General features: G+C 40.1%; 1 protein-coding gene across 4 annotated transcripts in view; it reads right to left on the bottom strand.

Moving 5' to 3' along the window:
• TRIO (trio Rho guanine nucleotide exchange factor) overlaps positions 1 to 27,490 on the bottom strand; it is a 589,244-nt gene that overhangs the window by 14,141 nt on the left and 547,613 nt on the right. For 2 of the 4 annotated variants that reach the window (XM_019521265.1, XM_019521257.1), the window contains exons 37-52: positions 24,645 to 24,740; positions 21,441 to 21,589; positions 20,413 to 20,479; positions 18,522 to 18,625; positions 17,813 to 17,882; positions 15,606 to 15,695; positions 14,079 to 14,171; positions 13,383 to 13,433; positions 13,098 to 13,175; positions 12,366 to 12,557; positions 11,168 to 11,345; positions 8,599 to 9,392; positions 5,098 to 5,345; positions 3,679 to 3,817; positions 3,298 to 3,325; positions 1,387 to 1,549 (exon numbers count right to left, since the gene is read on the bottom strand). In XM_019521265.1, coding sequence (XP_019376810.1) covers positions 1,387 to 1,549; positions 3,298 to 3,325; positions 3,679 to 3,817; positions 5,098 to 5,345; positions 8,599 to 9,392; positions 11,168 to 11,345; positions 12,366 to 12,557; positions 13,098 to 13,175; positions 13,383 to 13,433; positions 14,079 to 14,171; positions 15,606 to 15,695; positions 17,813 to 17,882; positions 18,522 to 18,625; positions 20,413 to 20,479; positions 21,441 to 21,589; positions 24,645 to 24,740 — 2,540 coding nt within the window. Of the gene's footprint in view, positions 1 to 1,386; positions 1,550 to 3,297; positions 3,326 to 3,678; positions 3,829 to 5,097; positions 5,346 to 8,598; positions 9,393 to 11,167; positions 11,346 to 12,365; positions 12,558 to 13,097; positions 13,176 to 13,382; positions 13,434 to 14,078; positions 14,172 to 15,605; positions 15,696 to 17,812; positions 17,883 to 18,521; positions 18,626 to 20,412; positions 20,480 to 21,440; positions 21,590 to 24,644; positions 24,741 to 27,490 lie in introns of those variants that run through there. The other 2 variants (XM_019521275.1, XM_019521285.1) reach the window with 2 other exon arrangements.

Raw genomic sequence — 27,490 nt, 5'->3', positions numbered from 1 at the left:
GGCTCCATCTGTGTGGAACCCGGAACCATGGGCTCCATCTGGGTGGCAATCTCTGAGGTGCCCGGGGGAGGCCGCAGAGCCTGAGGGGACGCTTGGGGTGTGGCGTGCGCCCATCCATGTCATGCCTCTGGTAGGCTGGCTACAGCTGGGACTGTCTACCCTGGGGGGTTTGCAGGCAGGGCCTCGGGCCCTCCCACGCGCTCTCCTGCTTGCGCAGCCTGGTCGCATGGCTCCCTGGGGGGTTGGGCGAAGTAGGGGCATGGGCGGGGGCTTGACCCGGCCCAGTTCCAGGCAGCCGCCTCCTCCCACTCAGAGAGGGGTTAACCCCTTCCCCACCACGAGACCCGCTTGCCTTTGGCTGTGCTGGGGGTCGGTGGGGGCTCCACGGCTGCTGGCAGGTGTATGGGGGGCTTTGGGGGAGCAGCGGGTTGTCACCTGTGCATCTCTCAGCGCTCTGGAGCCTAACTGGGGCTTTTTTTGCTGTTGGCGGGCCCTTTTAAACTGCACGCATGCACAGTGGGCCTGCCATCAGGGAAAGCTGCTCTTGGGAAAGGGGGGGCCCTGTCCTACTGGAGGGGGACTGGTGAGTACCCCCTCCTACCTTTCTCTCCCTGGGGGGCTGAGCCAAGTAGGGGCCTGGGCAGGGGCTTGACCCGGCCCGGCTCCACGCAGCCGCCTCCTCCCACAAACCATCTGTTTTTAAAAAAAGTAATGGTCGGATAAACAGCCACAGCTACTTCAGCAGTGGCAACTCTGGTGTTTCACAAAGGTACGGAATCACAAAAGTTTTATAGTGAAACCTCATATTTGTACGTAGCAATACCTCACTGCATTTTTCTGCACCACCTGTTTTAAAACTCCTTCAGATTTGTTCTTCAGCTCATTCACAAATCTTTGAAGAAGCATTAAGGTTCCTTATTGGCCCTACCTTCCAACGCGCTCTGTGCGATTTCCAGGATAGCAACAAACTGGGAACAATCAGAGGACAACTGGGCAGTTTATTATGTATAGTCAGAGCACAAACATGAATTTGCTAACAAGTTCGCTGACTTTCTGCAGGAGGGAAGGGACTGAATGGAGAATGGAAGATCACTGGCAATCCCTTGCAGTCAAGGGTGATTGTCTTCTATGATTGCCTTATCTGTGGGTCCCAGATGGCTGACAAGGCCACTATGGGATCAACCAGTTCTACTGCAACTTGGGCACATTTCTTGCGGGATGGGTGGCTCTGGATTCTTGGTTTGGTCTGCAACATGTGGACTGAAAGGAAGACAGCACTGAAGACAATTATCCCACACATTTTAGAGACACACACACCATTCTACTTATTTGCCAAAACTCTTTCTTTTTGAATGCAAAGACACAATTGAACCCATATTAACCTACCTGTAAAAGATACTGTAATGACCATCATTGTTTAGTGTGTTACGATCAGGACCCTTCCAAGTGACTGAAGCTTTAGGGCGACCACAGACTTTACACCTAAGCATGATGGTCTCTCCTGTCTCACAAGTTACCTCACTCAATGGTATTATAAACTCTGGGGGAACTGGAAGAAGAAGAAAAAAATATGTGGATTAAAGTTCAATGACATGCTTATGTATCCCTTTTACACAATCTCTCTCATTTTCCAAAATCAAGCACTGCATTAATTACAAATCTTATGTGGCAACCCTTCTAACCTTTCCAACATTCAAGACTTCAACATTCAAGACTTGACAGAGTTCCACTCATTCTATTAGAGAGACCCATGGACTAGGCAAAGTAGGGGAAGCCAGTTGACTTCATTACATCTTAAGCAACAAAGGAATTGCTCACAGAGAACCATATGCAATATCTAAGGCAAGTTTCCCCAGGCCAAAGCTAAAGTGAGTGATCTGAAAGGGTATGTCAAGGAAGGAGGATTAAGTCCTTTAAGGAAGTTAACACAGAGGACTAAAAGAAAACAAGTTATTCAGTAACTGCTCAAGTTTTCTGTTCATTTGTAGGAAGAATCAAAGTGTTGACTTTTGTCTATAAACCCCAGAATGATTGAAATCCTGGCTCTACCCCTCCCTCTTCTCCCTGACCTGGTTCAACCCTTGTATTTGAGGAACTGGAGGGCATGATCCCTGGATCTGAACATGAAGGGATGAAAACGTGGATATCCTGGAGGAGAGTTCTCAGCTTGAAATATTGCTCCCCAAACTCACCCACCAAGCCTGGCCTTCACTAACCTTCGGTGCTGAATGTACCACTTACACCTTTTTTTTTTTTTTTTTTTTTTTAACCTCTTCCCTGTGCATAGACTTTAGAGCAGGGGTGTTAATTATATGACCCATGGACTGGATCCAGCTCACAGAGCCACATCACTCAGCCCTGATGCTGCCCCTGAATTTGATCAGACCCACACAGCACATGATACATGCCTACGGCACAGGGCTGGTCCATGGGCTGGATCCAGCCAATGGGTCCCCCTCCTATTCCCCCTTGCTCCTGATCCTCTGCTCTAGCAGATCTGATTCAGTGGCTGTGACAGCTGGTCTGGGACTCATATGTGTGCAGCACAGTTCCTGGAGTGGCTGAAATGGACATTGCAAGAGAGTCAGCCCAGCCAGGGTGGAAGCCACACTGCACATAGTGTCTGCCACAGCAGCTCCACAACTGCACTGCATGCAGTGCCTGTTCCAGCCAGCCCATGACCAGCTGCAGTGACCACATGGAGCATAGGTCCCAAACTGCCTGGAACAACTGCAAGATAAGGTATACTTGCAGGGTGAAGGAGTAGAGGGTTTGTGGGCCTGATCCAGCCTGCAGATTGGCTCATGCCTTAGAGACATGGAAGAGCACATTTTGGCCCATGTTGGCTGGGATGGTTTAGTCAGGGTTGATCCTGTCTTGAGCAGAGGGATGGACTAGATGATCTTGTAAGGTCCCATCCAGCCCTACTTTCCTATGATTCTGTAACTGAAATAAGTGTCATGCAGTGACATACCTATGTTACACTTTTGATTAAATTTTGGGTGTATGCTCAAAGCTCTAGCAAAAGGTGCATTTCTTAATTCTAAAAAAAAAAATATGACAACACATTTCTTAGAGAGTCTTCCTTCTAAAATATTCTTAACACTTAGCATTAGTCAATTACTGATGCATCTTGCATCACGCAAACTGCTATTCTCACAGACAACAAACAATGTCCTTTCCAACATTCAAGGTACATCAGATGAGGATTCTAAGTCCTATCGCACAATTCATTGGGAAAGTATATTTCCCTCAAACTATCATTACCATAGAATTTTAATTACTCAAGCAACTTACCATCATAAATGTAGTTGGGGTTGAGAAGCTGAAAGGGAGAAATTCCAAGAATTACGCAAAATTATTTCCAAGAAATAAGCAAAATTATATGCAAATCTAAAAAGGACTTAGTGATGGGTGACAATTAGTCATGCCTACAAAGGCCCCAGGAGCAGATAAACTCAGCATTTTTGCCCTCTCCCTATTAAGCATTACAGACCCAAGCTAGACAATTACTTATGCCTGCTTTAAATTTTGACAAAAGTCACACACACAAAAGCTAAATTCCTCCCTATCTAACCATATTTAAAATTAGAAAGATTACACCAAAGATTAAATTGACCAATGCAAATTTACTCCAGGGGCCATTTTTGTGAAATAACAATCCCCTAGAATAATTACCTTCACGGAAACCTTGTTGGCAAGTCCTTCTCGGGATTTACGATAACCATTTTCTAGTTTGCCTTCCCTTTTACCGTCTTTATCTTTTTTCTCAGATTTCTTCCTTAAACGGAGTGTTGTATGCCAAGATGTTGACTTCCTGAAAGGGCATTGTGCTCTTTAATTAGTTTGGATTAAAAATGCTTTTAATGGAACATACAAATGTTGAAAAATATCTAACAGAAAAAAAGAGTTCCAGGTCTAGTACCATCAATCTCAAGTATTTCTAACAAGAGTTCTTGATGACCTCCATTCTAACAGCATCAATTTTGATATCTACATATCACTCCTAGTGAATTTAAAGGAAAGGTGGTAACTTCAGAATATATGTTTTACCTACAGTTTTAACTAAAGGCAAAGAGAAGAAGGGAGAAGATTTACTCCTCTCTTAAAAATGCTAGGCATTTCATAAAGCTGTAGGAATTGTCAGATAAAAAACAAGCTTGTTATACCAATTTCAAATACTGGCCAATACAACTACCTCAGCTAAAATATGAAAACTCCATAGATTATTTAATACTATAGCATGAGAAGAAATATCTTTTTGACCATACACCACTTTCCATAGCATGGGCAAATGAACAAATTATACAAAGTAAAGGAAACGGAGGAAAGGGTATGACTTATCAAGTACAAATTGCTCCACTTGAACGAACTGTTTGTGTTTCTGCTCCTATGCCACAGTAAGCAGAAGCTGAACATCAGCTTCTGCAATTTCAATCAAAGAGAAGCTACTTTGATTTAGCTTCAATTTAGAAGAGCAGACACACAGAACAGTTACTGCAGAACAGCTATTTATCACAGGATACACCCTCTTCCTTTCCACCTTTTCAACTCTATAATTTGTCTATTGGTCCACCTTCTGCCTGCTTTGTATTTTATATCATAGGTACTGTAACCCCATGTAATCCCATCCTAGTGTAGATTACGCCTCTGAAATGCCTAGCATTCATTAAATAATTCAATGTAATTTCTTATTTTTATTTCCATTCATGTTCTCTTGATTCTTATTCTTCTATACTCCAAGATTAGCAAGTAGCATAATTAGCCTCCCCTGAAACACATGGAACAATTTCAGGGGACCTAAAAGAATGGTTGAAACAAAGACACTATATTACTGCTTTTTTATTATATACTTCTATTACAGCAAATTTCCAATTCATTAATAAATTGAATGGATGCCAAAACAAAACAGCCTCCAAGAATTCTTCAGTCTTGATGTTCATTTCCTCCTGGAAGATCAAACCAATACTTGCTTTAGTAGTTTAGTAGTTAGTTCAGTGTTTTATTGGACTGGAAATGTCCCCAGCCCTGTAAAATACCAAGAGTAATATAAAATGCATGCCCAACCCTGTCTTCTAATGGACTCCAGACACTCACTTGATTGTTCCATCAGGGTTATCAATGATGACTGCACTGGTATGCCCCAGGACATAGCCGGGAATCCAGCCCTCGGCTGCAGGACACTGCTCAGTGGCGGCTCTGAACACCAAAAACATGTTCTGTTGGTTGCTGGCTAGAATCTGCACGACCTCTCCTTGGTAGACATTTATCTCATCCTCCTTCACTGCCGTGTAATCGTGTGCTACCAGCATGGTGGAGATATTGCTACTGCTGCTACTTTCACTCTGTGGATATCAATTGGGCAAGAAGAAAGCAAGGAAGGGGAACAAAAACAAAAAGTATGACGTTTAAAATTCAGTGCAGTGGCACTTTGGCCAAGAGTGAGATAATCCATATGACTACACCACGTGTAATCAAATAAATCTATATAAGCTTACAGATGTACAAAATAAGAAAGCACATACTGTTTAGTTTTAAAATACTTCTCCTGGGCAAATTTTTTTTAAAAGACATCTCCTTATACCATTTAATACGGAGGTCCCATTGTCACCACTAAACACAATTCTTATGATTGTACTCTATTAAAAGTTTATATTGAATATGGAGTTGGTATTCTTGAATTTTTGCTTGAAATAAGCATCAGCAACAGCTGCTGCTGTAACTGACCAAGAACATGTGATATAAATCACGTCTCTCATAAATTCAAGTTTACGGGGGAAAGGGCAGGGGGGGATTGTCTTAACAGTTCCACCTGAAAATAATAAAAGTTGTCAAGCTATTTCGTCTTATGACTAGTTAGCACTTGCTTTGGAAATTCCATGAATGTTGACACACTACTTATCTGTCAAACTAACATGAACTGAGACATACTCTGGTCTCACTAGGAACCTCTATGACAGTTGCTTATACTACTGATTAAGTGCTGCGCTACTTTTTACTTCTGTTTGCATGATAAAGTAAACAACAGCGATGGAGGAGACAACAAGGTTTTATTCTGAGTTGCATATGCTCAGTGAGATGGCTTTCAAATTGCTGGTTTTACATTTCTTGTGAAAGTGCTCAAAAGGATGAGAACCCAGGCTTGACTGTTTCCAGGCTGAATTTATAGGGAAACTGATAGGGAAATTTTTCATTTTAACTGACAAAAATTGGGCAAATTTCAACTGAGTATCCAAGAAACTAATATGGAACTCTGCAAAGCTTTTTTTGCAGCACTCCCTGAAATGCTGTCTATATTGGATAAAAATAACTATTCACAAAGAATGCATATACATGCACCCCTTGCTGAAAAAGACTAAAGGGGAGAGCAGGGTAACAAAACTATTCTGTGAGAAAACAACACAGACAGCTTTAATATAATTTATGCCATTTCTCAAAAATGAATTGGTATTTATACAACCTCATATCTAATCTTGCTTCACCAAAAACCAAGCCTCCTTCTAAACTCTACCATTCTTAGATAAGGATAAGCTCACAAGCTGACCTTATTTCATTAACAAGGTTGAACAGATCAATCTGAAAACCAATGGTTGGATTTCAGTTGTCAACTTGGCTGTGGCAACTTTTGCCTACTAATTCTGTTGAATATATTTTTCTTACAACAGGAAGATAATCTCCTCCTCTTTCCTCTTGAGAGAAAAGAGTCACTCTTGTAGAGTAACTAGTCTTCTATTGTATATTTTGCTAGATAATGCTGCTCCCGAATATGGGATTATAGAAAAGGGAGTCAATATAAAAAAGTTTAACTAAAAACGGATTCCTTGTACTCAAGAATCCAATTAACTGGAGTCTCCTTCTGTTTTTAAAAAGATGTTGCTCACATCATTTGTAAAATTCCAGAGTAAAGGGATTCTTTAAAGGGATTTTCCAGATTTGTGCCTCCTTTTGTTAGTTATGAAGTACACCCATATGCATGTGTATGCTTGTTCTTATGCACATGGTTTAACTGTACCTGCATGTGCAGATGTGTACACACACATAAATCAAATTTAAGTAGACTTAAACCTTCAGAACTTATTTCTTCCAACTACTTGGTTGCACAATGAAGTCCAAGTTTTTAACTGGCATCACTATCTTTGTAAAAAAAATGTAAAAGATGTTAAGCACAAGAGTACGACCCACCTCTATGATTAAGCTGAGAGAGAAGATTAATTGGGAGGAAGAAGGCTTATAATTTGGGTACTGTCAGCTATAGTGGGAAGATAACAGAAATGATGGCATCTGTTTCAAGTTTGCAACAAAGCTATTCCATTAAAAAATAAAGGAATTTTAATTAACTTATTTGACTTGACAGAAACCCCACCCCACCATTGAAGTGCATATAAAAGTACCATTATGTTATCTTTATTTATAACCTATTCATTATTTGCAAAGGTATCCATTTACCCTGGATACCGATTAACATAAAATTCCACTAAAGAAAAGAATGCAAGACAAAAACAAAGAAAATTAAAATTTGACAGGAGACCAGAACCAAAGGGTTGGGGGGCAGGGGGAGTACATGCAAAGCACAATTTTTTTTCTCTTCTGAGGCTATTACAAGGATAAGAAAGAACTAAAGAGAGTCTAGAGATCTCTATGTTATTCTAACCAGAAGAGCATGCGTTAACAGAAGTATTGCAGGTTAGGTGATCTGCCATTGTGTAGGAGTTGCAAGGTACTAAAAAAGTAACACTCAGTGAGAGAAAGCCCAAGCACTAGTAAAAGGCTCTGTAATATGCCTATCACACTCATGGACAGTGGCATTTCTTTTCTGTGCCCTAAACTTGCTCATGCCTGTGACTGCTGTGTCTCATTTCCTGTTCGGCGATCAATACAGAAGATGTGGATTTTTTTAACCCTGCCCCCGCCTCATTCCTCCAACAAAAAAGTGCTGACTTGGATGCTGAATCTCCAGATGCCCTAACATAGTTCCTTTTACATGGAGGGGAGGGGGCAGAAGAGTGGAATCAATATCTCCACAGACTACTGTTTTGGGGGTGATAGCCACAGCTTTAATTTGTGTTGGCTTTTGTTTGGAGTTGGTAGCTTCATAGTTGGTAGTTCCAGATATTGAATTTAAAAGAGGATGAGTCAAAAAGATGTCACAAGTCAATTAAGGCGTGGAGGAAAAACCCCAATACAAGCTGCCAACTGAAAGGCTTAGAAATGCTGCCAGTGGTACATAAACAGGCTCCATGGCTGCCACATTCAGTATGTTAATGATCTGCCTTCAGATTAGAAAGACAAAAAAAAAAGCGAGGAAAGCAAGTTAGTAGTAATCAGCCTAGTGATTTATGTTTTCAGCAGAGAATTTTCAACTACTGTTAGAAATTTGGTGTCTGTATACATGTCACAGGTCTATGTTTTATGTATACACACCCAGACAGAATGTGCCTTCTAATTGCTTATGTACAAAGATATTGGAACAGTTGATTATCTCAGAGCAGTGCAGCACTGGAGAGCCAGAAGTTAGTACGGAGAGTGATGGTAACGCACAGAAGGGGAGCATGGGAAGGTTTTAGAAGAGGTCGCAGGACAGAAGTGCTCCGCTCTTACCCCATTACTTTGGGTGGAGTGAATTGACTGCTCGCTGGTCGAGGAGCATGTGCTCATGCGGTCTGTGTCCTTGCTGTGTGAAGAGTGGTGGTGGACCGGCCGCTGGAGGGAGTCACTGTCCCCAGGGAAAGTGAAGGAGCCAGGGCGGCTGGCAGGGGAAGCTGGGATGGAGCTCCAAAAGGAGCCCTTCTGCAGGGGGCTGCTGGGTGGAAAAGTTTCCTTGCCAAAAGGAGAAGGAAAATTCGTTGAAAGAGGAGAATTCAGTGGCGAGATGGCTCCTGGCCTCGACTTCCCAAGTGCTAGGGATCCTATGCTGCTCCTTGAGCGATTGTCCTCCATGCTCCCACGCAATTCTTTCTGGGCTCCATCAGCTGAGCCAGAAACACTTCCAGCTGTCTTCCGGGGACTCTCAATAACCTTCATCTTGGGAATCTGCTCAGTTTCTCTCCGAGGACCATCCAGCTCTGTACTGAGAGGATGTCTGTCTGCCTGGCTGAGGCCAGTCTCTAAGGAGGTGCTGTGGAGTGGCAAGGAGGGATTGGGAATGGACATACCTGACATCTTGTCTGCCTCTGCTTGGGCTGAGGCTGCAGAGGAAACCAGGACTGGGGAATGGTGTCTGACAGGCTGGGGGATCCGGGATGGCCTGCTACGGCTGGAACTGGTAATTCCGCTACAGTTGCTGGGACCACTGCTGTTGCTGCTACCACTTCCACCACCGCTGCCACCACCAGCACCGCTGCCACTGCCACCACTACTATGGTTCCTCTGATACTCAATGGGTGATGTCAAGGCTGCAATTAAAACCAAGAAGAGAGACAAAGGCAAGTCAAGATAGATGCATTCAATGGCAAAGCTGAGAGTTTATCAAGAAGGTAACATTCTTTTTCACACCATTTCTCCTGAAGTAACTGCAATGTGCTTTACAGACATTAATACTGTATGACAGCTATATGAAGGAAGGCTGATCATGTTACATGCCCATTACCAAGGATATATCGTTTCCCCTCTGGTTACAGGGTGCAGTCAATGGCCAACTTGGAAATACCAGTACAGCTGCTTCCTAGTACTGTGTTCCAGCCATTAGAACCCATTTCCAACCAACAGTGGTTTGTTTTCTTTTTGGTAAAAAAACCATTTACTATTAAAAAAAATCCTGCACACAGTGACAGGAATTCAAAATCAGGAACAGGGTGCAAATCAGTGAACAGATCAGATCAATGGCAAGTTCTAGCATTTCCTGATTTGCTCCCCTTGATAGTAAACATTATTGTATTAAAACATATAATAAAAACAAAGATTTAATTCACCTGACATAAGTTACCTTTGGGTATTCAACCTTGACATAGGTTTTCCACATGCAAGACTTAATTGGTTTAAGATGGATACCCTATTGCCTTACAACAGAGGAAAGTAGCAACCCAATTATTTCTAGAAGTGCACTGATACATAGGTCTGATATTGGATTGGCACTGATATAAAGAGAATGGACTATATTGGAAACTGGCCGACGTAGCCCATAATTTGTCCAATAAATGGCCCATGCAAGCATGCAGCCGCAGCGCAGCATGTAGGAAGCCAGGAGTATAGCCCAACAACTTGGAGAGCTGTGTGCAGCTGGTAAGTTGTTGTGGTGGAAGGGGAGGGGAGAGATCAATGCCCCCTGCAGTAAGAGAGGAAGTGGGGATGGGGCGGAGCGTGGGATGAAACCATGCCTCCTCTGTGGGGCAAGGGGAGGGGGTGCGGCTTGGGCTGCTGTGTGCACCCTGGGAGGGCATGGGGGAGGGGAGGAAAGGTGTGCTCCCTGGCTCTGCACAGGGCTGGGCAGGGTGGGTTGCAGCTGTGGGCTGAGGCCAGGGCTGTGCCAGGCTGTCCCTGGTGGAGATGGAGTTAGGCCGGGCTGAGCTTGGAGGGGGCAGTGTCAGAGCTGGGGGGTGAGCAGAGGGAGCTGCAGCCACCCCAAATTTTGCTATAGCCCCCCCCCCATAGCCTCCCTCTCAGTGCTGCCACGGCCCACCCCAAGTGCAGCCTGGCCCAACATCCCCCTCACCAGGAAGAGCCTGGCGCAGTCCCAGCTTGCAGCTGCAGCCCACCCTGTCCCGTCCCATGCAGATGTGGGGGCACATGCCCCCCCATGTGCAGTGATGGGACCCGCCTCTCCCCTCTCCCCAGATGCCACAGCTCTGTCCCGTGCCCCACCATGTCCTCGTTGGGAGCAACTACCCCAGCCCCATTTCATTCCCTCGCCACAGGGGGTGTTGATCTGTTCCTCCCACTTACACTTTCCTCCCCTTTCACCACAACAGACTGGATGCAGCTGTATTGGAAATTGGATCAGTATTGGCCAATATGCCTTCTTAAAATTCAGTTATTGGTATCAGCCCCAAAAATCTATCGGTGCACCCCTAATTATTTCTATAAAGCAATTATGATGCATTATGTTTTTCTTTTAATATAAGATTTTTATGGAATATTTTATTCATTACATCAAATGAAATACGTAAGAGCAAGTAGTTGGGGTTACCTAATAAATGTTTTGTGGCAGGAAGAGAAATGTAAAAGGATTTACCATTTAAAAAATTGCGCTGGTTTTCCAGAATTTGGTTAATTTCATGGATCCATAATTGGCGGACTCCTGGACTAGCAGAATGCAAAACAAACGTCTCTGTGACATCACCTGTTCTTGATGTTAGTGCAAATTTACATGGATCATTGTCCACATTTTCCTCCAGGGAAAGGCAACTCACCTTAAACGAAAGAGAATTTACTGCATCCATTGAATTAGAAGAAGCTTCCACCAAGAAGCCCCAACCAGTAGCTCTGAAACACTCAAGTCTTTACCACATTAAATTACCATCATCTTAATATTATTCAAAGATGTTTGTTAAAAAGTATTAAAATCCTAAAGATTAAGAATGAATGCACATCTTTTGGTACTTAAGATCTCACTTAGTCACTAACAGCATCTTATTCTATAGTATCCTCTTTCAGAAGCTATAACTAAGAGCTACTGGCCATTGCACTTCAATTAAACTGACCTATGCTGGTCAACATAGTTAAAAGATGCCTTTTATTTGAATATTAAATCAATTTCATACTTCAATCTTTAGTCTACATGGAAAGACTTCTACTATACTGCCAAACAAATGGAAGATGGATTGTGGCATACAGATTTCGCTTGAACCACTTGCAGGTACAATTTTTCCTATTACTTAGAAGTCCCCGTCAGATTTCTTCTTGGAATTAAACAAGACTCTTGGACCTATACCTCACAATACTGTCTCAGGAAAAGCTTGGCATGCTAAGTTACCATGTGAGAGATTAATTTGTGGAAGTGATGTAATGTGACATAACCTGAAGTTAGGTTTCCAGTACTGTTGATAGTCATTAAAATTTGACATCAGCTGAGTTTTGCTGAAATTGTCGTCTTGGGAAATAGGAGTTACTGCCTTCAAGTTTAAGATTTACACATGCTAGGCTAAGTGCCGTGTACTGCTATTATCTGTGATGAGATATGGGTAAGATATTGAGAGTTACTGAGTACAAAGATAAAGAGGTATTTTAGGTGGAAGACATCAGAGTCTTGACAGAAAGACTCTTTTGTTGTCAAGGCTCAGCACAGAACTGTTTGGAAGGGGTATCAGCACAGAGCTGAAGATCTTCTATTCTTTTAAGGTTTATTGCTAAGGACATGGAATGTCATCACCAGAAAAGGGTTACCTTGGTCCCCACTGCACAACCCTACAAAGCTCACACACAACAGTTACCTTGATACTATTTTTAAACAAGAATCCCGGCATGGAGAAACCTTTCTTTTTATCTAGTGGCTCACTAAATATGACAATCTGCTCAAACAGGAAGACACGTCTTTCTTTGCAGCGTGGCAGAAGTCCTGTGTCCTGGTCTGTGACCAAGAAAGTGTCTTGCAGCAGGAGCTTACCCTGGGCTACAATTTTACCCTAAAAACAGAAGCAACAAATTCAATTAGTTCATTAATTAATTTTTTTTCTAACTAGATTTACCGAGGAAAGGACAAATAAAGCTCATTGCAAAGATTTTTTTTTCTTTTTCTTTAGAAGAGTTCAGAATAGTTTTAAATTTATTGACAGAGCTATTACTGATATATCAGATGCATGTAATCAAAACACTTTCAACTCACTGGTACAAAATTAGCCTAAACTTATGCAAAGAAGTCAGTCAAAATGATGATGAAATAAATGAAACATCCCACATTGATCTGTTTTAGCTGTCCATATCACACCTGAAAAAAATCAAATCAGTGAGAAACAAGTCTATGATGTTTCCTAAAAAGCAGGTGGCAACCAGTTGGCTTGCTTATGAGAAGGACTGAGATTGGCCTGTGAAGTTTTTTCACTCAGATGGGAATGTAAAAGTGGTAGGAGCAAAAAGAAACTGTCCCCTCACCCCCGCACAAATTGCTTTGGGCAGCATATGATTATCAGACATATGTCATGGTTAAAAACCAAGAAACAACTTACATCAAATCCTTGCAGGCGACCAACGTTCATCATGTCATTGCATCGTTTTGGTACTATGCACATGACCTCTACAGCTCTCTGTTACAGGAAAGGAGAGATTTAAAACTAAGCTTTCCAGTGGAGGAATGTGTGTCAGAATATGGGATTCACAATGTAGTTAGCATGTTTAAAAGGCAAGAGCAAAAAAGGAAGAACAGTAACTCTGTGCAAACAGGCTTCAGCAGAAGTAGTGAGTAGTACACACTAACTAGTACTCAAGGTAATAGAAGAAAAATGCCCAAATACCTCTAGTTCTGTTGTATCAAGATTTGCTTTTTTAGAGTATTTGAGGAAGTCCTGTAAGGGAAAAGATTAAATTAGCTTGAGTCCATATTACTGATGAACAGAGAGAACCCTGAACAAGACTGAACAGGATCCCATTTGTATGAAAGAAAATATAGTCAAGGAAATTATTTTAAGAAAAACCATGAAAAAATTGATTCCCCTTTATGACATAACTAAGATATTCTCAGTGCCAGTTTTATGCCTTCATATGATTCAAGAACATTTTGTCATTAATCAGGCTCCTTGCTAGAAGGGTCACAGTTAACTTTTGTCAAGTAAACAGGGGTGCTAAAATAATAAAATTACACGCTTGTGTCAGAGAAACCATGAAATTCAATACATTTAAACCGTTTCCTACACACAGGATCATATTTTGCTCTGGGTTACACCCTTGAAAATGATCAGTATCTCTGCCCCAGCGACTTCAGTTAAATTGCGCTTATACTGGCTTAAATCCAGATTGGTATTTTGCTTCAGGATGTTTGCTGTGATTCAAAGATGTAAACACTAGTTAGAAAATTAATCATATTAGAGAGAAACCCGTACAACATTTACATTTTGTGTTATTAAAAAAAGAAACAAAAAGCCAGTCACCACAAGGCTATTAAGATTTTCTTAGGGCTGGTTACCCTGAAAATAAAATAAAAATCACTTTACCTTTAGTAACAGCTGGTATTTCATAATTCTCTGTACTGGCTTTATTAGCAAGTCTGTGAGCTGAAGTCGGTGGCCCAGGCGCTGCTTTAAGTCCTAAGGAGAAAAACAGAAGAACTTCAGCTTTCATGTCTTCTTGATTCATTTGGAAATAAATACAGCAGTGTGTTTTACTATCATGACAGTCGAGCAGAAACAAGAGCTGACTCTAATCTTCAGTTAAACAAGGAATTGCCCAGCACCACACTCCCTGCTCCTCACTTCCTTGCCACTTCCTCATGGCTCTTTCTTCACTTCATTGTCCAGGCATTCCAAATTCTGTCTTTCCATACCTTTACCAGTAACAGTTGACTTGATCTTCTATATTTTTCAGGTTTGCAGGGTCCACTGCAGGAGCATGATGGCAAGGCTGTGGGAGGGCAAGGGCTGGCAGGGCAGACCCATGCTTTTTTAAATCAACAAGGGCAGGAGAGAGGAATCATGTGACTTAGCAGGGAGGGCCACAAAAGGAAAAGAAGGGAATGGAGTTTCAAAATGGATCTAAGATCTCTGACGTGCTGTGCAGTTGCTTCATTTGCTGTTTCAACCCAGTGGTTGGCAGCCCTCAAGCTGACCAGTGATCTTTAATCAGCTGCTCCCTGGCTGGGTTAGAATTTCACTCCCTCAAGAGCCCTATCTCCCATCCACAGAGTCCATGCAACCCCTACTTTACTGAAGATGGAGCAACAGATTATCTTGTTTTTTTATTTTTAAATAAAATATGTAAAAATGATTTTGGTGACTTTGAGTGAGTACAGAATTTGTGTCTCATACAGGCTTTATGCCTAAATAAGGAACACATAAAAGATTAACTTTATAATTCGAAGTATTTACTTCAGTTTATTTAAATGGCTGTCAACTTTTCTGCCTCATTTAAATCTGCTTGAGCTGTTTTGCAGAACTGGCTGAAGTTCTGAATATAAACTACTGGTAGGATAACTTTATGTGACAAAAACTTAGCTTTAAGTTTTGACTTAACCTTTTATGTTATGTCTGTAGCATCTAAGTTTCTGTGGATCCTCAAGTCCTGCAGAGCAAAACCAAATTTCTCTATCTGTATTCATAATATAGTTAAGTAGTCTCCAACCTACATCAATTCACCAGTGAAAAATATCAAGCAAGTCACAGGCTGCAAGCTTTCCCTGTCAACCTCAGTTCTAACTTTTTGGAGACTCAAAGTGGCTCAGAGGCACTCCATGAGCCACATTCTGCCTATGAGGGCACCTGAGGCTGTCCTCAAGGGGTAAGGACCAACATCGTAGCCCATCTCTTGCTCTGCATTACTTTTTACTACAGAACAGAAGTGCTCTTAACAACCTTAAAACCATACTTCAAAAGCTCAGTGCTGCAGGCTGTCTATAAATCTCTCAGAAAGAACAAACATCATCTCTCAGTTTGGATTAATGCCATCTACCTTTGTTACAGTGTTTAGGAACTGCATTCAAACTCTTTCCTGAAAAATTACACTCACTTACCCACTCAGGGACTTACCTCAAAAAATGTATCAATGTATTCTGAAACAATGTGCTCGGACCTTGGTTTGTTTTGGCAGTAAACTATGTACATGTGCAACCTTCTTTCCTACAAAAAACCCCCCATGAACAAAGACACAATAATATATAACAGTCAGAAATAAGTGATACACAGAACGGGAGTACAATAAAAAAGCAATAAAACATTGAAAAATATCCTTGCTTTATGAAAAGGGACACAGTCTTACTGAATCGAGAACAAAGAAGCAACTATACTTCAAATCCAGCACAATAAACTGGATAGAAGAGACACAAGCAAGAAACTAAATAGACAAGTCTACAAAGAATTTCAAGGACCTATATAATAGGAGTTAATATATTATATATATTTTAAACTAGGTACCCGGAGATGGGTATAATTTGCAGGAAGTACATATGTGAAAACATGGTAAGTATTTAATGTTGATATGTTGTGCTAATTTTCATGGAATAAAATGAGCCAACAATGAAAAGCCCATACTGTGTTCCCATGTCCCTGCAACATAAAAAATTTAAACCTGTTTTTGAGTACAAAGAACACAGCAAGTTTAGTTCTGCAGGAAAATCACCAGTAAACCATTTTTAAACACCACAGAAGCAAGCACCAGAATAGCACTTGAAATCTAAAGAATTAAGAAAAGTGCTTTAAAATTAATGATCCTTCCAGGTGTATAGTCTAAGTTGCCCATTTAATATCTCAGACAACTTGGATACAAAAAGAGTTTTGTATCTGGTACAAGACTTGTGTGTAACATGACACTGGGACATAAACAAGATCATGGGAACAACACAAACAATATTGGGCTTGAACAATATTTTGAAATCACAAGTTATTGTTTTCTTTAAAACAAAATTAGCATGAAGCATTACTTCTCTTAGTTACCATTAGTGGGTTCTGAATATTACAATATCTAAATGCATTCAGTTATTGCCTTTTTACCAAAAAAAAAGTCAGAGGGGGAAAAACAAATGAGCAATTTCACTACCAAAGAAAATTTGTTAGATGCTTCATTGCTTTCGATTTCAAATTAGACTGAATACAAAACCAGAAAACACTGCAGGAATGATTTTGCATTGACATTAGGGAGAGAGCTAAGCTCCCCTAGCTGGTTAACTGCACAATTAATTTAGACCAGTTACAAGTGCAAACAAACAATCATGCTTTAAAAAGCTCCAACCAGGTATAAAGTTAGAGCTGGAAAATGTGTAAGCATTTTTATAACTATGTAATCCAGTTCTAATTTGCATGTGTAGCCTATGCCCCTGTGCCTTGGAGCTGTCAGCTGTGTGGGAGCACCATGCACTGCCATAGCTGGGAATCCTGCAGCTAACAGGACTCCCAGCCATGGCACTGTCCCATAGGCTGCTGCAACTGGAAGTCTTCTCAGCTGATTGGAGCTCTCAGTTGTGGGAAAGATTATGCTCCCAGTTATTCACCCACAACTGGGAACCACATCACCTGACAAGGCTTCCAGCCCTGGGGACACCCTAAGCAGTCTCCCTGCCATGGGGACCCTTAGGGCGTTCCTGTGGCTGGAAACCCAGATCCGGCTCCCCCTGCACTGGGAATAAGGTGTGGCTGAATCTGATGACACTGTTGGGGGGGCACATGCACCCCCGTGCACCCCCTACCAGTCGCCTGTGCCTCCTGCCGTGCACGTGGCATAGTATGAGGTGCAATTGTGTTTCTGCTTACTGCTCTAGAAAATTTTATTTTACTGATTTCTAATATAGTATAAGAAAACAGAGTATGGAGGAAAAAACAAGCACTTACAGACTCTTACAAAAGATCTGATGCCTTGAGCAAGATTAAGAGCACAGAACAGGGCATGTTACAAGAACCAATGAGAGAAGGCAGGAAAAAGACTTTAGAAACTGAGGTGGAGGATATCGGATTTCAAGGTGACCCACGCAACAATGGGAAGATAACAAAAACAGACCTGGAAGGGATAGGCGAAGATGTGACAAGTTGGAAGGAGATTGAATATAAGAAAAGGAGAAAAAAGGATGTGGTTGAGGTAGCTGTAAGGCCCTCAAGGTTGAGAGACCAGAGAGACTGAGAGACCTGAGAACACCGTCCTTACACACGTTGCTCCACAGAAGGAACCTTGATATATTAAAAAAATAAAGTTTGTAGCATTTCCAGGTGATATAAATGTTCTTGTCCAAGATCTTAGTGCTACTTACATGCTTAACAAACAGGGATCCCAGTTTTTCTGGATCTTCAAGGCACTTCTCCAATTCTCCTAAAAAGAAGCTAAGATAAACAGAAAAAAGACATTTTACACCCTATTTTATGGTATTGTCAACCACCCAACATTTTGGGCCTTGAATACTTTGCATCTGCTTTAACCTGCTGTGATCTTGAGTAGTCTGTATCTTATCTGCAACATAAGCCTATATAAAGAATGTACTAAACTATTTCAAACACATTCATTCTAAATACAGCTCTTCAGCAGTAGAATAGTTTTGTTGAACTTGATTGAAATTTCCCTTTTGGTTATTCCAAATCCCTTGTGTGTTCTTTTAATCTTATTAGACAGTGACATTCAAGAATAAAATCTTTTGAGCAAGCACATCTCTTTGATACAGAGCCCTTGTATCATCTAAACACCAGGGAAGGCCTGCACATATTCATGCATAAGCTACAGATCATAAATCAAGTGTGTAATACATTTTTCAAGCCTCTATACAAATGCTTGTAGGAAGAGTCCTACCAAAAATAAAATCTGAAATTACAAACTAGGATAACTGCTCTTTGTTGCTTTTAGTACTTATTCATGTGACCTTAAATTAAAAGCTATTTAATTTGGTTCCTTAATTGGTAATGTTTAGAATTCATAAATTATTTTCAGCAAGTACTGTATATAATGCTTAAGTTTAAAAACATACATACTCTCTGTGCCAGTCATAAATCTGGTGAATGTTGCCAAATACAATTTTGTCTTTCCCCTTCATATCATCGGGAACACCATCTTCCTTCATAAGTGCCATGTAACCCTGCAACCACCCAGAAGAATTCACTGTTCAAAAATCCTGACTTAAGAGAAGTGGTGTTTTTAAAGAGCATAAGAATCTGTTCACTGCATTCTGAAATTTAAGTCACTAAACCAGTAATATTTACAAATACACGAGACAATTAAATCACTAATACAAATGAATTTAACTAACAATAAGAGTTTTGTTTGAATTAAACCTGTTTAATTTTTCAGCTACTTAATTTATGGCATGATATTTAAGCTTGGTTCAATGCATCTTTGTGATGATAAAAATCAGAGTGGCTGGTTTTACATTTCCTTGTACTCAAATTCAGTGCAATCAAAAATGTTCATATCTGGCCTGTTAAGCCTTCAAGTTCACAGAAAAAATATTATGATCTAAATGTATGTCATAAGATCCTTAGAAAGGTACTAATAAAAAATAAAATTCTCTCTCAGGGATACCTAACCCCATAATTTTGTAAAAATTATAGAGAAGTCTGACTTTTCTCACTATTCATCACCATAATTTTTTACAAGCACTTTGTACAGGAGAAATGAAAATAATAGAAAAATAAGTGGTTATCTACATAGCCAACAGTTCAAATTTCTTCACAAGTTATCTTACAACAAGTGCTGGAAATCCAAAGTAAAGAGAGAAAAACCTAGAACCATGATGGCCAAACTGAAGCCCTTCCCACTTCTCTTGGCCCTGTTGGCTCAGGCACTGGGCTCCCCAAGGGAAAAAGCTGGAGCAGCTCAATGCTCACTCAGCACCTCCCCCCACCTCACTGGTTGCTCAGTACCCCCACCCTGCTTTCTCACCAGGTTGTTCAGCAGCAGCCCCACCCCCCTTTCTGGCTCTTGAACTTCAGTGGAGGACCAGATGTGGCCCCCAGGGTAAGTTACTCTAGCCACCCCGACCCAGAATGTAAAAACATTTTTTCCCTATACCATTTCTCATTTAAGAATAAAATAAAAGCAAATTTCGACAACTAAAGGGGAAAAACTAGTATTAAAAATATAGCATGTTACTGCTGATATAGGTTGCACACAGGGTAATATTTAGATCTCACAAGTAAATTAATTTGCAAGCCTTTGTGTAACTATTTGCTTAGTGTATTTGAGGCCTGCAGTGTCTGACATTTATTCAGCATAATGGGATGAGCCTCATATAAGAAATGACCTTTGATCTACCTGTTAATCAAGTCTTCTAAGAAAACATCTAGATTTAGCCTTCTAAAACATACTCAAGCTAAAGTAACTCTTCTGAAAGATAGCACAGGTAAGGTACCTATTTACTTTAAAATGGGCTAAGTTAATGGAATCTGGAGCCTTGATGTAGCCATTTTGTTTGCAATACTAGTGACACCTACAGGCTTTTCCAGCTCTTCATGAAAGCAGATTAATGCTTTGGGATGCCCAGCGCTTAAGAAGATTTGAGTTTTCTTAGAAAGCAGCATACAAAAATGCAAGAAGAGATGGATCTTCTTCAAAGTGGCTTACAATTAAAGGGATGATGCCATGAATGCAAGCATATCCACATGGCTACTCACTTGAACTGTCCCACTGAGGTCATGTGAAAGATGCTACACATGTGCTATCCATTGCAAAGGGCAATGAAAAAAAGACTCTAAAAAATGGAAAAGGATTTGACACATTTTTCTAGTCTATTTTTAAAAAGTTGCAGAATAATCCATCCATGCAGCAGACTTCAGAAGTCTATAGTTTTCTCTTCAATTCTGTCTTTATACACCTGAATTGTGGGATTTCTTTTTAAAGCCACTTCAGAAGACTGAACAGACATACCTCAACTACACAGCCCAGGTCTCGTACATAATCTCGTTCTGTTTCCACTAATTCCTGTAAGACATAGCTACAAAACAGAAGAAAGAAGTGAATGCATGTTCAAGGAGGCAGACTCATTAAAAATTAAAGATTCTTAAAAGGATTCTCAGATAGACAATACTTTACAAGCTTGTGGTTATGTACAACCAGGCTTTAAATACATGTCGTGTTGGACTTGGGCCTGACTGTCCTGGCCAGGATCAATACAAGAATGGCTCAGTCATTACATACATTGCACTTCTAAGCTGCATTGCTACCCCTGCACCAATAGATGGCCAGTGAGAGCACACAACTTGGCCAGCTTGTCCTGGTAACCTGCAATAATTTAAGATACATACAGCTGTGTCCCAGGGAAAAAAACATTAGCTCTGTTCATTCTCCATATTGCAGACGCAGTTTAAATGGGAGCTTGGAAGCTTCACTGCCTTTGGTTTTTGAGCATTCTTATTTCTGTTTAACAAACCATAGCTGCAATAGTCAGAAAGTCTGTTTGAGTCATAATAATTCAATCACGTTTTAAACATTCTAATATGCGACTCCCTGAAAACAAACCATAATATTAATTAATAAAACAAACTGAATAATTTTCACAGAATGCAAAACTAGTCTTCAAAACTAGGAATATTTCTGTATCTCTTCTACTAGCGTCTGAGTTTACCATACAGAAGAAAAGCATCCTGAAAAAAATAATGTGCTTTCTGAGAAACATTTAAAAAAAACCCCATAAAACCCAGAATCCTTCTCCACAAGGCCTAAGGCTGATATGTTTTAACAGGACTTATCTGTTACGCATAGGAAGGTTCTTTGAACAACAGCTGAACCAAACTGAAACAGACATCTGATCTCGAAAGTGCAAAAAGGCAATGGAAAATTGGAACTATTTCTGCTTTTGGTTCAATACAGAACACTTTCAAATGGTGCAGGGGCTCCAGAAATACTACCTTATTAACAGCAGAAGGGAAAAATATATATTTATTAGCCAATCTTACTGTCGCCGTTTTAAAGAACTGGATTTCCTTTCTTCCATCTCATCTATAGGTGATGAGGAGGAGAGGAGGGAGTTATCTGATGGGTTAAATGATGGACTGCTGCTGTCACCTTGGTCTACCAACAAGGAACTTGGACGATCCTCCAGTGCCTAAGGATGCATTCATAAAAGGTTAGCAAATGTTGCATTTTGATCTTTAATTTATAACATATGGCTTTAAATACAGTTCTCTACAGAAAATACACATTAACAGCAAATAACGCAGAAACTCTACCCAAACCTTTTTGTTTAAGTTACCTTGGGCAATCAAGAAGATGACAACCATTTAAAGGTTGTCATTAACAAATTAACATTTACTGCACTGTACAGTTAGCACAATTGTTTCTGTTTTTAAATCCTTTAAAAAACAAAATAAAGCATAGTAACTGTTGCCAAACACTGAAATTGCTAATGGAGACCACTAGAAGAAAATTAGGGCAATTAAAATCCCTTGTATTACACATAAATATTAAAAAGGGGACTTTTAAAAATACTTTTCTTAAGAAATGAAGAAATACAATTTTCTTTTTAGTTTGTTTTTCTTTATGCTCAAGAAGCTTTTCTGAGCAGACTCCGCATTTTAATTCATATTTTTTATAGCTTCAAGCACAGTGCATTTCAATGCAGGTTACAGCCTCAAAACCAGGGCAATAATACATTCTTAACAGACTGTCCAACTGGTAACTTAAAAAAGGGACGGATTTATGAAATCAGAGATAAGAGCAGGTAAACCAAACAAAGGGATTTTTAGTCATATATTCTTGAAATGGTTTTTGACTGCTTTTGCCAGTGACTGTATCTTGGAGAGTAAATCAGTTAAAGACTAAACAAATGCCTTTCACTTCAACTCAGAGACAAGGTAACAATTCTGTGGCCCCCAAAACAACCAGCACAGGTGTTCCTAGTATATATTTTAGGAAAAAAGGTATCTTCTTCCAAACATCAACCTCCTTGGCTTTCACTTTATTTAACCAAAGGGCTACATGAACCTCAAGTATAAATGCAGTTTCTTTTGCAATTGGAGATACCTTGTCAACCTTCCCCCAGACATGCATTAAATTCAATAACTGACCCTGGTAGCTCTTAAAATTTAATTTTCAAAACCGGAGGCAAAACTTATCTGTTGAACATGGGTGTAGCAACGTTGCCTCTAGAAGCCAAGGGAGCAACACAGCTTACCTAGGAGGCTAACTGAATCAGAAGTGCTAGCATTTTCATTTTGGATAGGGACAGAAGTTACACATAAACTGGTTTAAGTCATCAGAAACTGGTTTAAACCTGTAACAGAACAGAAGCTCAGTGCACATAAACCAGTTCAAAATGGTTGAAACTGGTTTGAGATAAGCCTGGTTAAACCAAGCAAAGGGATGCAACTCATCCTGCTGGTATGTTAAATCTAGGAACTGAAGCCCCCACTTTTTTGTGGGGAAGAAGGGGAAGAAATGGGGGATAAGGTAGATGACAGGGGAGAAGGCAGATCTGGGAGACAGCATGCAGAGAAAAATTGTGAAAGGCTTTTATTTGGTCAGTTCAACTGTAATCCATTATGGTCAGACCTGGTTGTAATTATCCATCATCATTTCCCAGACATGACAAGATACAGCTGGGCTACACCCTTCTGAATCAGATGTACCACTGAAGCCTTCAAACAATAAATAAAATCTGAACAAGGATTTGACCTCCTGGAGAGACTGCCCATAAATAAGCTGATACTTATTGACTAATGATATGAAATGAGGACATCACCGCTTGAGATTATATGAAGCAATTTGCTAAAAAGTCTGTGGTACTGGGCTGCATCAGGGAAAAATTATGAATCACTGCCCGTTTTATTTTACTAAAGCCTGCCATGGGTTTTTATGTGGTTACATTTTGAAAACCGTTTGCTCCTCTTTCCTGTGTAATTAAGTAAAAAGTGAACCCAAAGAGGCTAATAGAAGAAGTTACTACATAGAAAGATTCAGGACTGTTCTGAGCTAGGGCAAAATGTATAAAGGAAATATGTTCTTGTTTTCTGCAGCTAGTTCAAAAAATAAAGAAAAGGAGCAAAGGGTTGGAAAAAGCACATGCAAACCCTAAAAATCAGATGCAATAAAAGCAGCCTGCTGTAAACCAAGCCCTACATAGTTAATCCTGACAAATGAGTGAGCTGTTACTAAATGCTAAAGATAATCTCCAACCAGAAACCAAGGGTGGGGTGGGGGTTGTACCCAAATTTAGGTATTTTAGTTATTGGACAGGGGTGAGGGGCGAGGGAGGGGGCTCTCCCAAGTATCTCAGCATCTAACCCCCTTGTGAGTATATATCTTTATGTACTTGCATTCAAAAAAGAAAAAAAATTAGGCCCTAAATTCTCCTTTTGGAATCACTTTACCCAAGTAAACAAGCCAGTGCAAAAACAATGCCAGGAGAGCACTAATCTTTTAAAAAAAGGGAAGGATTCTCTCTCTCACCACAATGCCTACAAAACATTACCAGCTGACAGCAGCTTGACAGCCAGTGGGTAGGGACTTCTGCTCGGGTTATTTGCTTCCTTTATGGTTAACTCTGTGCAACATACACCAGTTATACTTTGACAAAACTTTATAAAAGGTTCTGGGTACACAGAGTGTAATGCAATTCCACAGCATATTGCACCATGGACACATGATCCTAAACTTATCCCATACTAACAAATCATCTTCTCTCTCTACGTGTATATATGGCTCCCCACAGGTTTGGTGGTGGGGGAGCAGTGGCAGCATTAATGGCTACTCCTTTGCCAAATTTCTGGACCTGTAGGGAGGCCCTGTGGGATGGATAATGTGGCTTTGCATGCTGGCTTGTGTGGTACATGGTAGGATTGGGATGGTATGTGGCCACATCAGAGCATGGTGTTGGGCCACCAAACAGGATGGCACCTGTGGATGAAAACTAGGCAGAAACCAGTCCAGAAACATACCACATTCCATTCATTTGGCATGTGGGGCCCCAAGGTTGAGCACCACTACTATATACATCATTTGCACAAAATTGCACACATGCCACTTGTCATATATGAAGCTGTGAAACTACTTTTTGAAACATGTTCTAGCTCATGGATAATATATCAGAGTTTTCATTGTGCAGTGCTTCAGAGCACCATGGCTTAGCTTCTGTTTTATGCTCATCTGCTACTCAGTCTCACCATTTTACTTTTGACGAGTTCCTCAATTGCGCTGACTAGTTCTGCAGCACTTGGTGTCTCGGAGCTGGTGGGCCGTACCAACAATCGAGAAGATGTCTACGCCATGCCACAAAAAAGAAAAAAAAAAGAAGAAGAAAGGACAGCCCTAAAGTTAGTTCATAATGTTTGAATTTCAAGAATCTTTTTCAAACGTTTCTTAGATAAAGCTACCCAGGCAAAACTTTTCCTGCATTTAATTTGAAAATAAATTCCCTTCTCTCTAGTAAAAGGCTACAATTTGAAATTTTAAAGTAATCTTTGATAGAAACAAATAATGAAAGCTGCCCATGCTTCTTTTAAATCAGTTTAGTGCCCCAAGATGCAACCTGCTAGTTCCTCACAGCAGATTACAGATCTAGGAGATATTCTTAGGAGCTCTTAGGAGCTCCTTTAACATCTGCAAGGACAGCAATGCAAACTACAGCAACTAACCAGCTCTATATCTAATGGATACATTTTTTCTAATACTGAAATATGTTAAAGAACTGAAATAATAATTCCAACATATATATTGTGAAATAAGACAGAGACCTTCTTGGAGAAAAAGGGAAGGGAGAGGAGGAAGTCAAGAATATCTACATTTCTAAAAAGAGCTGGAGAAGAGTACCCAAATTGGAAGGGGGAAATCAAGCTCACCATTCTTTGTGCCATCCATTTTTCCCAATGGTATGTGCAGAGTATAGAAGATCTCTGGCCTCACAAGCTACAAGATGCCAGTTTATAGCTACAACTGAGGGTAAAAGGCATTCACAGCAAAGGATTCTGGGAAAGGGCCATTCTATTAAGCTTCAGTAATTAGCAAACCCACTGCTGGTTTGCATATTACATGTATCATTAAATAACTGGAAGATGAAAAGGGATATAATATGAACCTTATTTCATATTAAGGACTAAACAGGTGCACATCATGCAAACAGACTCAATAATTCTGCAAATGGTCCAAACACAGCTGACAAAGAAATGACATTTACAGTGAAATCCAAAATAGAAATTGGGTTGCACAAGCTATCCCATAATGTAATAAAGACAATATACAGATCTGGGTTTGGGTTTTTTTTGCCTTATCAAGATAGGAATGTGGGGTAGGGTGAGCAGGGAAATGTATGTAAAACTTTAAATGGACAGGTAGGGAAACTGAGCCAAAGCAGAGACAGAGCACAAGTCAACATAATGCTGCAGTCAAAGTTTACAAAAAGACAAAAAAAGAAAAGAGAAAACAAAAACCAAACAATTAGTTTTACAATCATAACAACTGTCTTGAAACATCAATACTGTTTAGCCAAAAAAATGCAAAAAAACCTCATAAGCTTCTATTACATGTAGATAAATGACACGTGCGAACAGAAGAATACATATTGTGCAGACAAGAGCTAATGAAGAATATGATTCTGTTATTTAGTGATATTAGACAAGTCAATATGGCCAGTATCTGGCACTTGCATACACACCCCAAATTGAGCAAGCCCAGAGTTAACGGTTCTGTGGCAGATGTGGTCAAATATTACTATCCCAATTCCCTAATGTAACTGAACAGTTTTACAAAACATATGCTCAACCATAGGTTTATGGTCCAAAACCAAGCACTATGAATGTGGATCAGGTCCAGTTTTGAATGACCGCTGTAGGGTTTGGATTCAGGTTCTGATTAAGGCCCACCTCTTCAGAGCAAATAGAAGCATACTGGAGTCTAGTTCTAAAATTAGTTGCCAAAATAATGTGTTTGTCCAGAATAAAAGCTAGTATTTTCATATTTTGGCTATCCGAATGCTATATGAAAGTAGGTAAAATTTAAACTGAAATAAACCTTGGCAGTCAAATCTACACTTGAGTGGAAGCAACTTTAGGTTCCAACATTGTTTATGGACAATAGGTACCCAATCAAGGATTATCTTCAGGGTTAAAGCCACTTGAAGTATACCATTCAACATGGTACTAGAGATCCAATATTACACTAAAAAGGGTGCTCTGAATGGATGCCATGTTGCAACAGTACAGGGTGTGCTAGTCACATTTAGAAAATACAATGCACACTATGGATTCAATATAAAGGCAGTATAATGTTATTACCAAAGTTTTGATATTAACTTTAGTATTATCCCTTGGCACAACTACACTTGTAGTGTAAGTTAAATCTATATAATAAAGACAATAATTTGGGACAGTTTTAAAGTTATTTATATTACACTGGTGAAGGAACCAATTTTGAAACACTGTTCTCATCAACACTTGTTACCTCAGTATATGCAAGGTTAAACAATCATCTTCTACCTAGTGGGAAAAACCCCAAAAGACTACATAACATCAGAAGAAAATAAATCTTTAATTGGATTTCTGCAGTGTTTATTCCTGTGTGTTTATTCATTAATATCAGTATTCCAATAGTTTCCAGTTCAGAAAACATACAGGAAACTAACGTATGCAGAATATGGAAAAAAGTCACTGCAGTTCAGGAAATGATTGTTTAGAGGTGATTGAGATCCTCAGGAGAAAATGCCATGAGTGCAAGAGAGAGAGGAAAAAACCTGCCAAAAACATCTGCTTCATTCAAAGCTGTGAGTAACTGCCAACAAAATTCACTCACAATGAGCTCATACTATAGGTTTCAACACTAGTATGTTTTAAGCAGCACAGTGGGGATGCAAGGATATTAGAAGGAAAGTCTGTTCTGCGAAAATCAATGTTTCAATTTTCAAATAATTATTTTCAGGCTTTTTTAACTATCCCATAAATCCTGACCCAGGTTGAAAATTGAAATAAATGGCTTTGATCTATGCATGAGGACGACTTTTTTTTTTTTTTTTTTTTAA

The sequence above is a fragment of the Gavialis gangeticus genome, unplaced genomic scaffold (assembly GCF_001723915.1).
Source record: "Gavialis gangeticus isolate Ggan-Ray unplaced genomic scaffold, GavGan_comp1, whole genome shotgun sequence".
In the NCBI taxonomy this organism is placed as follows: Eukaryota; Metazoa; Chordata; order Crocodylia; family Gavialidae; genus Gavialis; species Gavialis gangeticus.
Note: the sequence above shows the minus strand (reverse complement) of the source record. Positions and strands in the feature narration are given on the sequence as shown.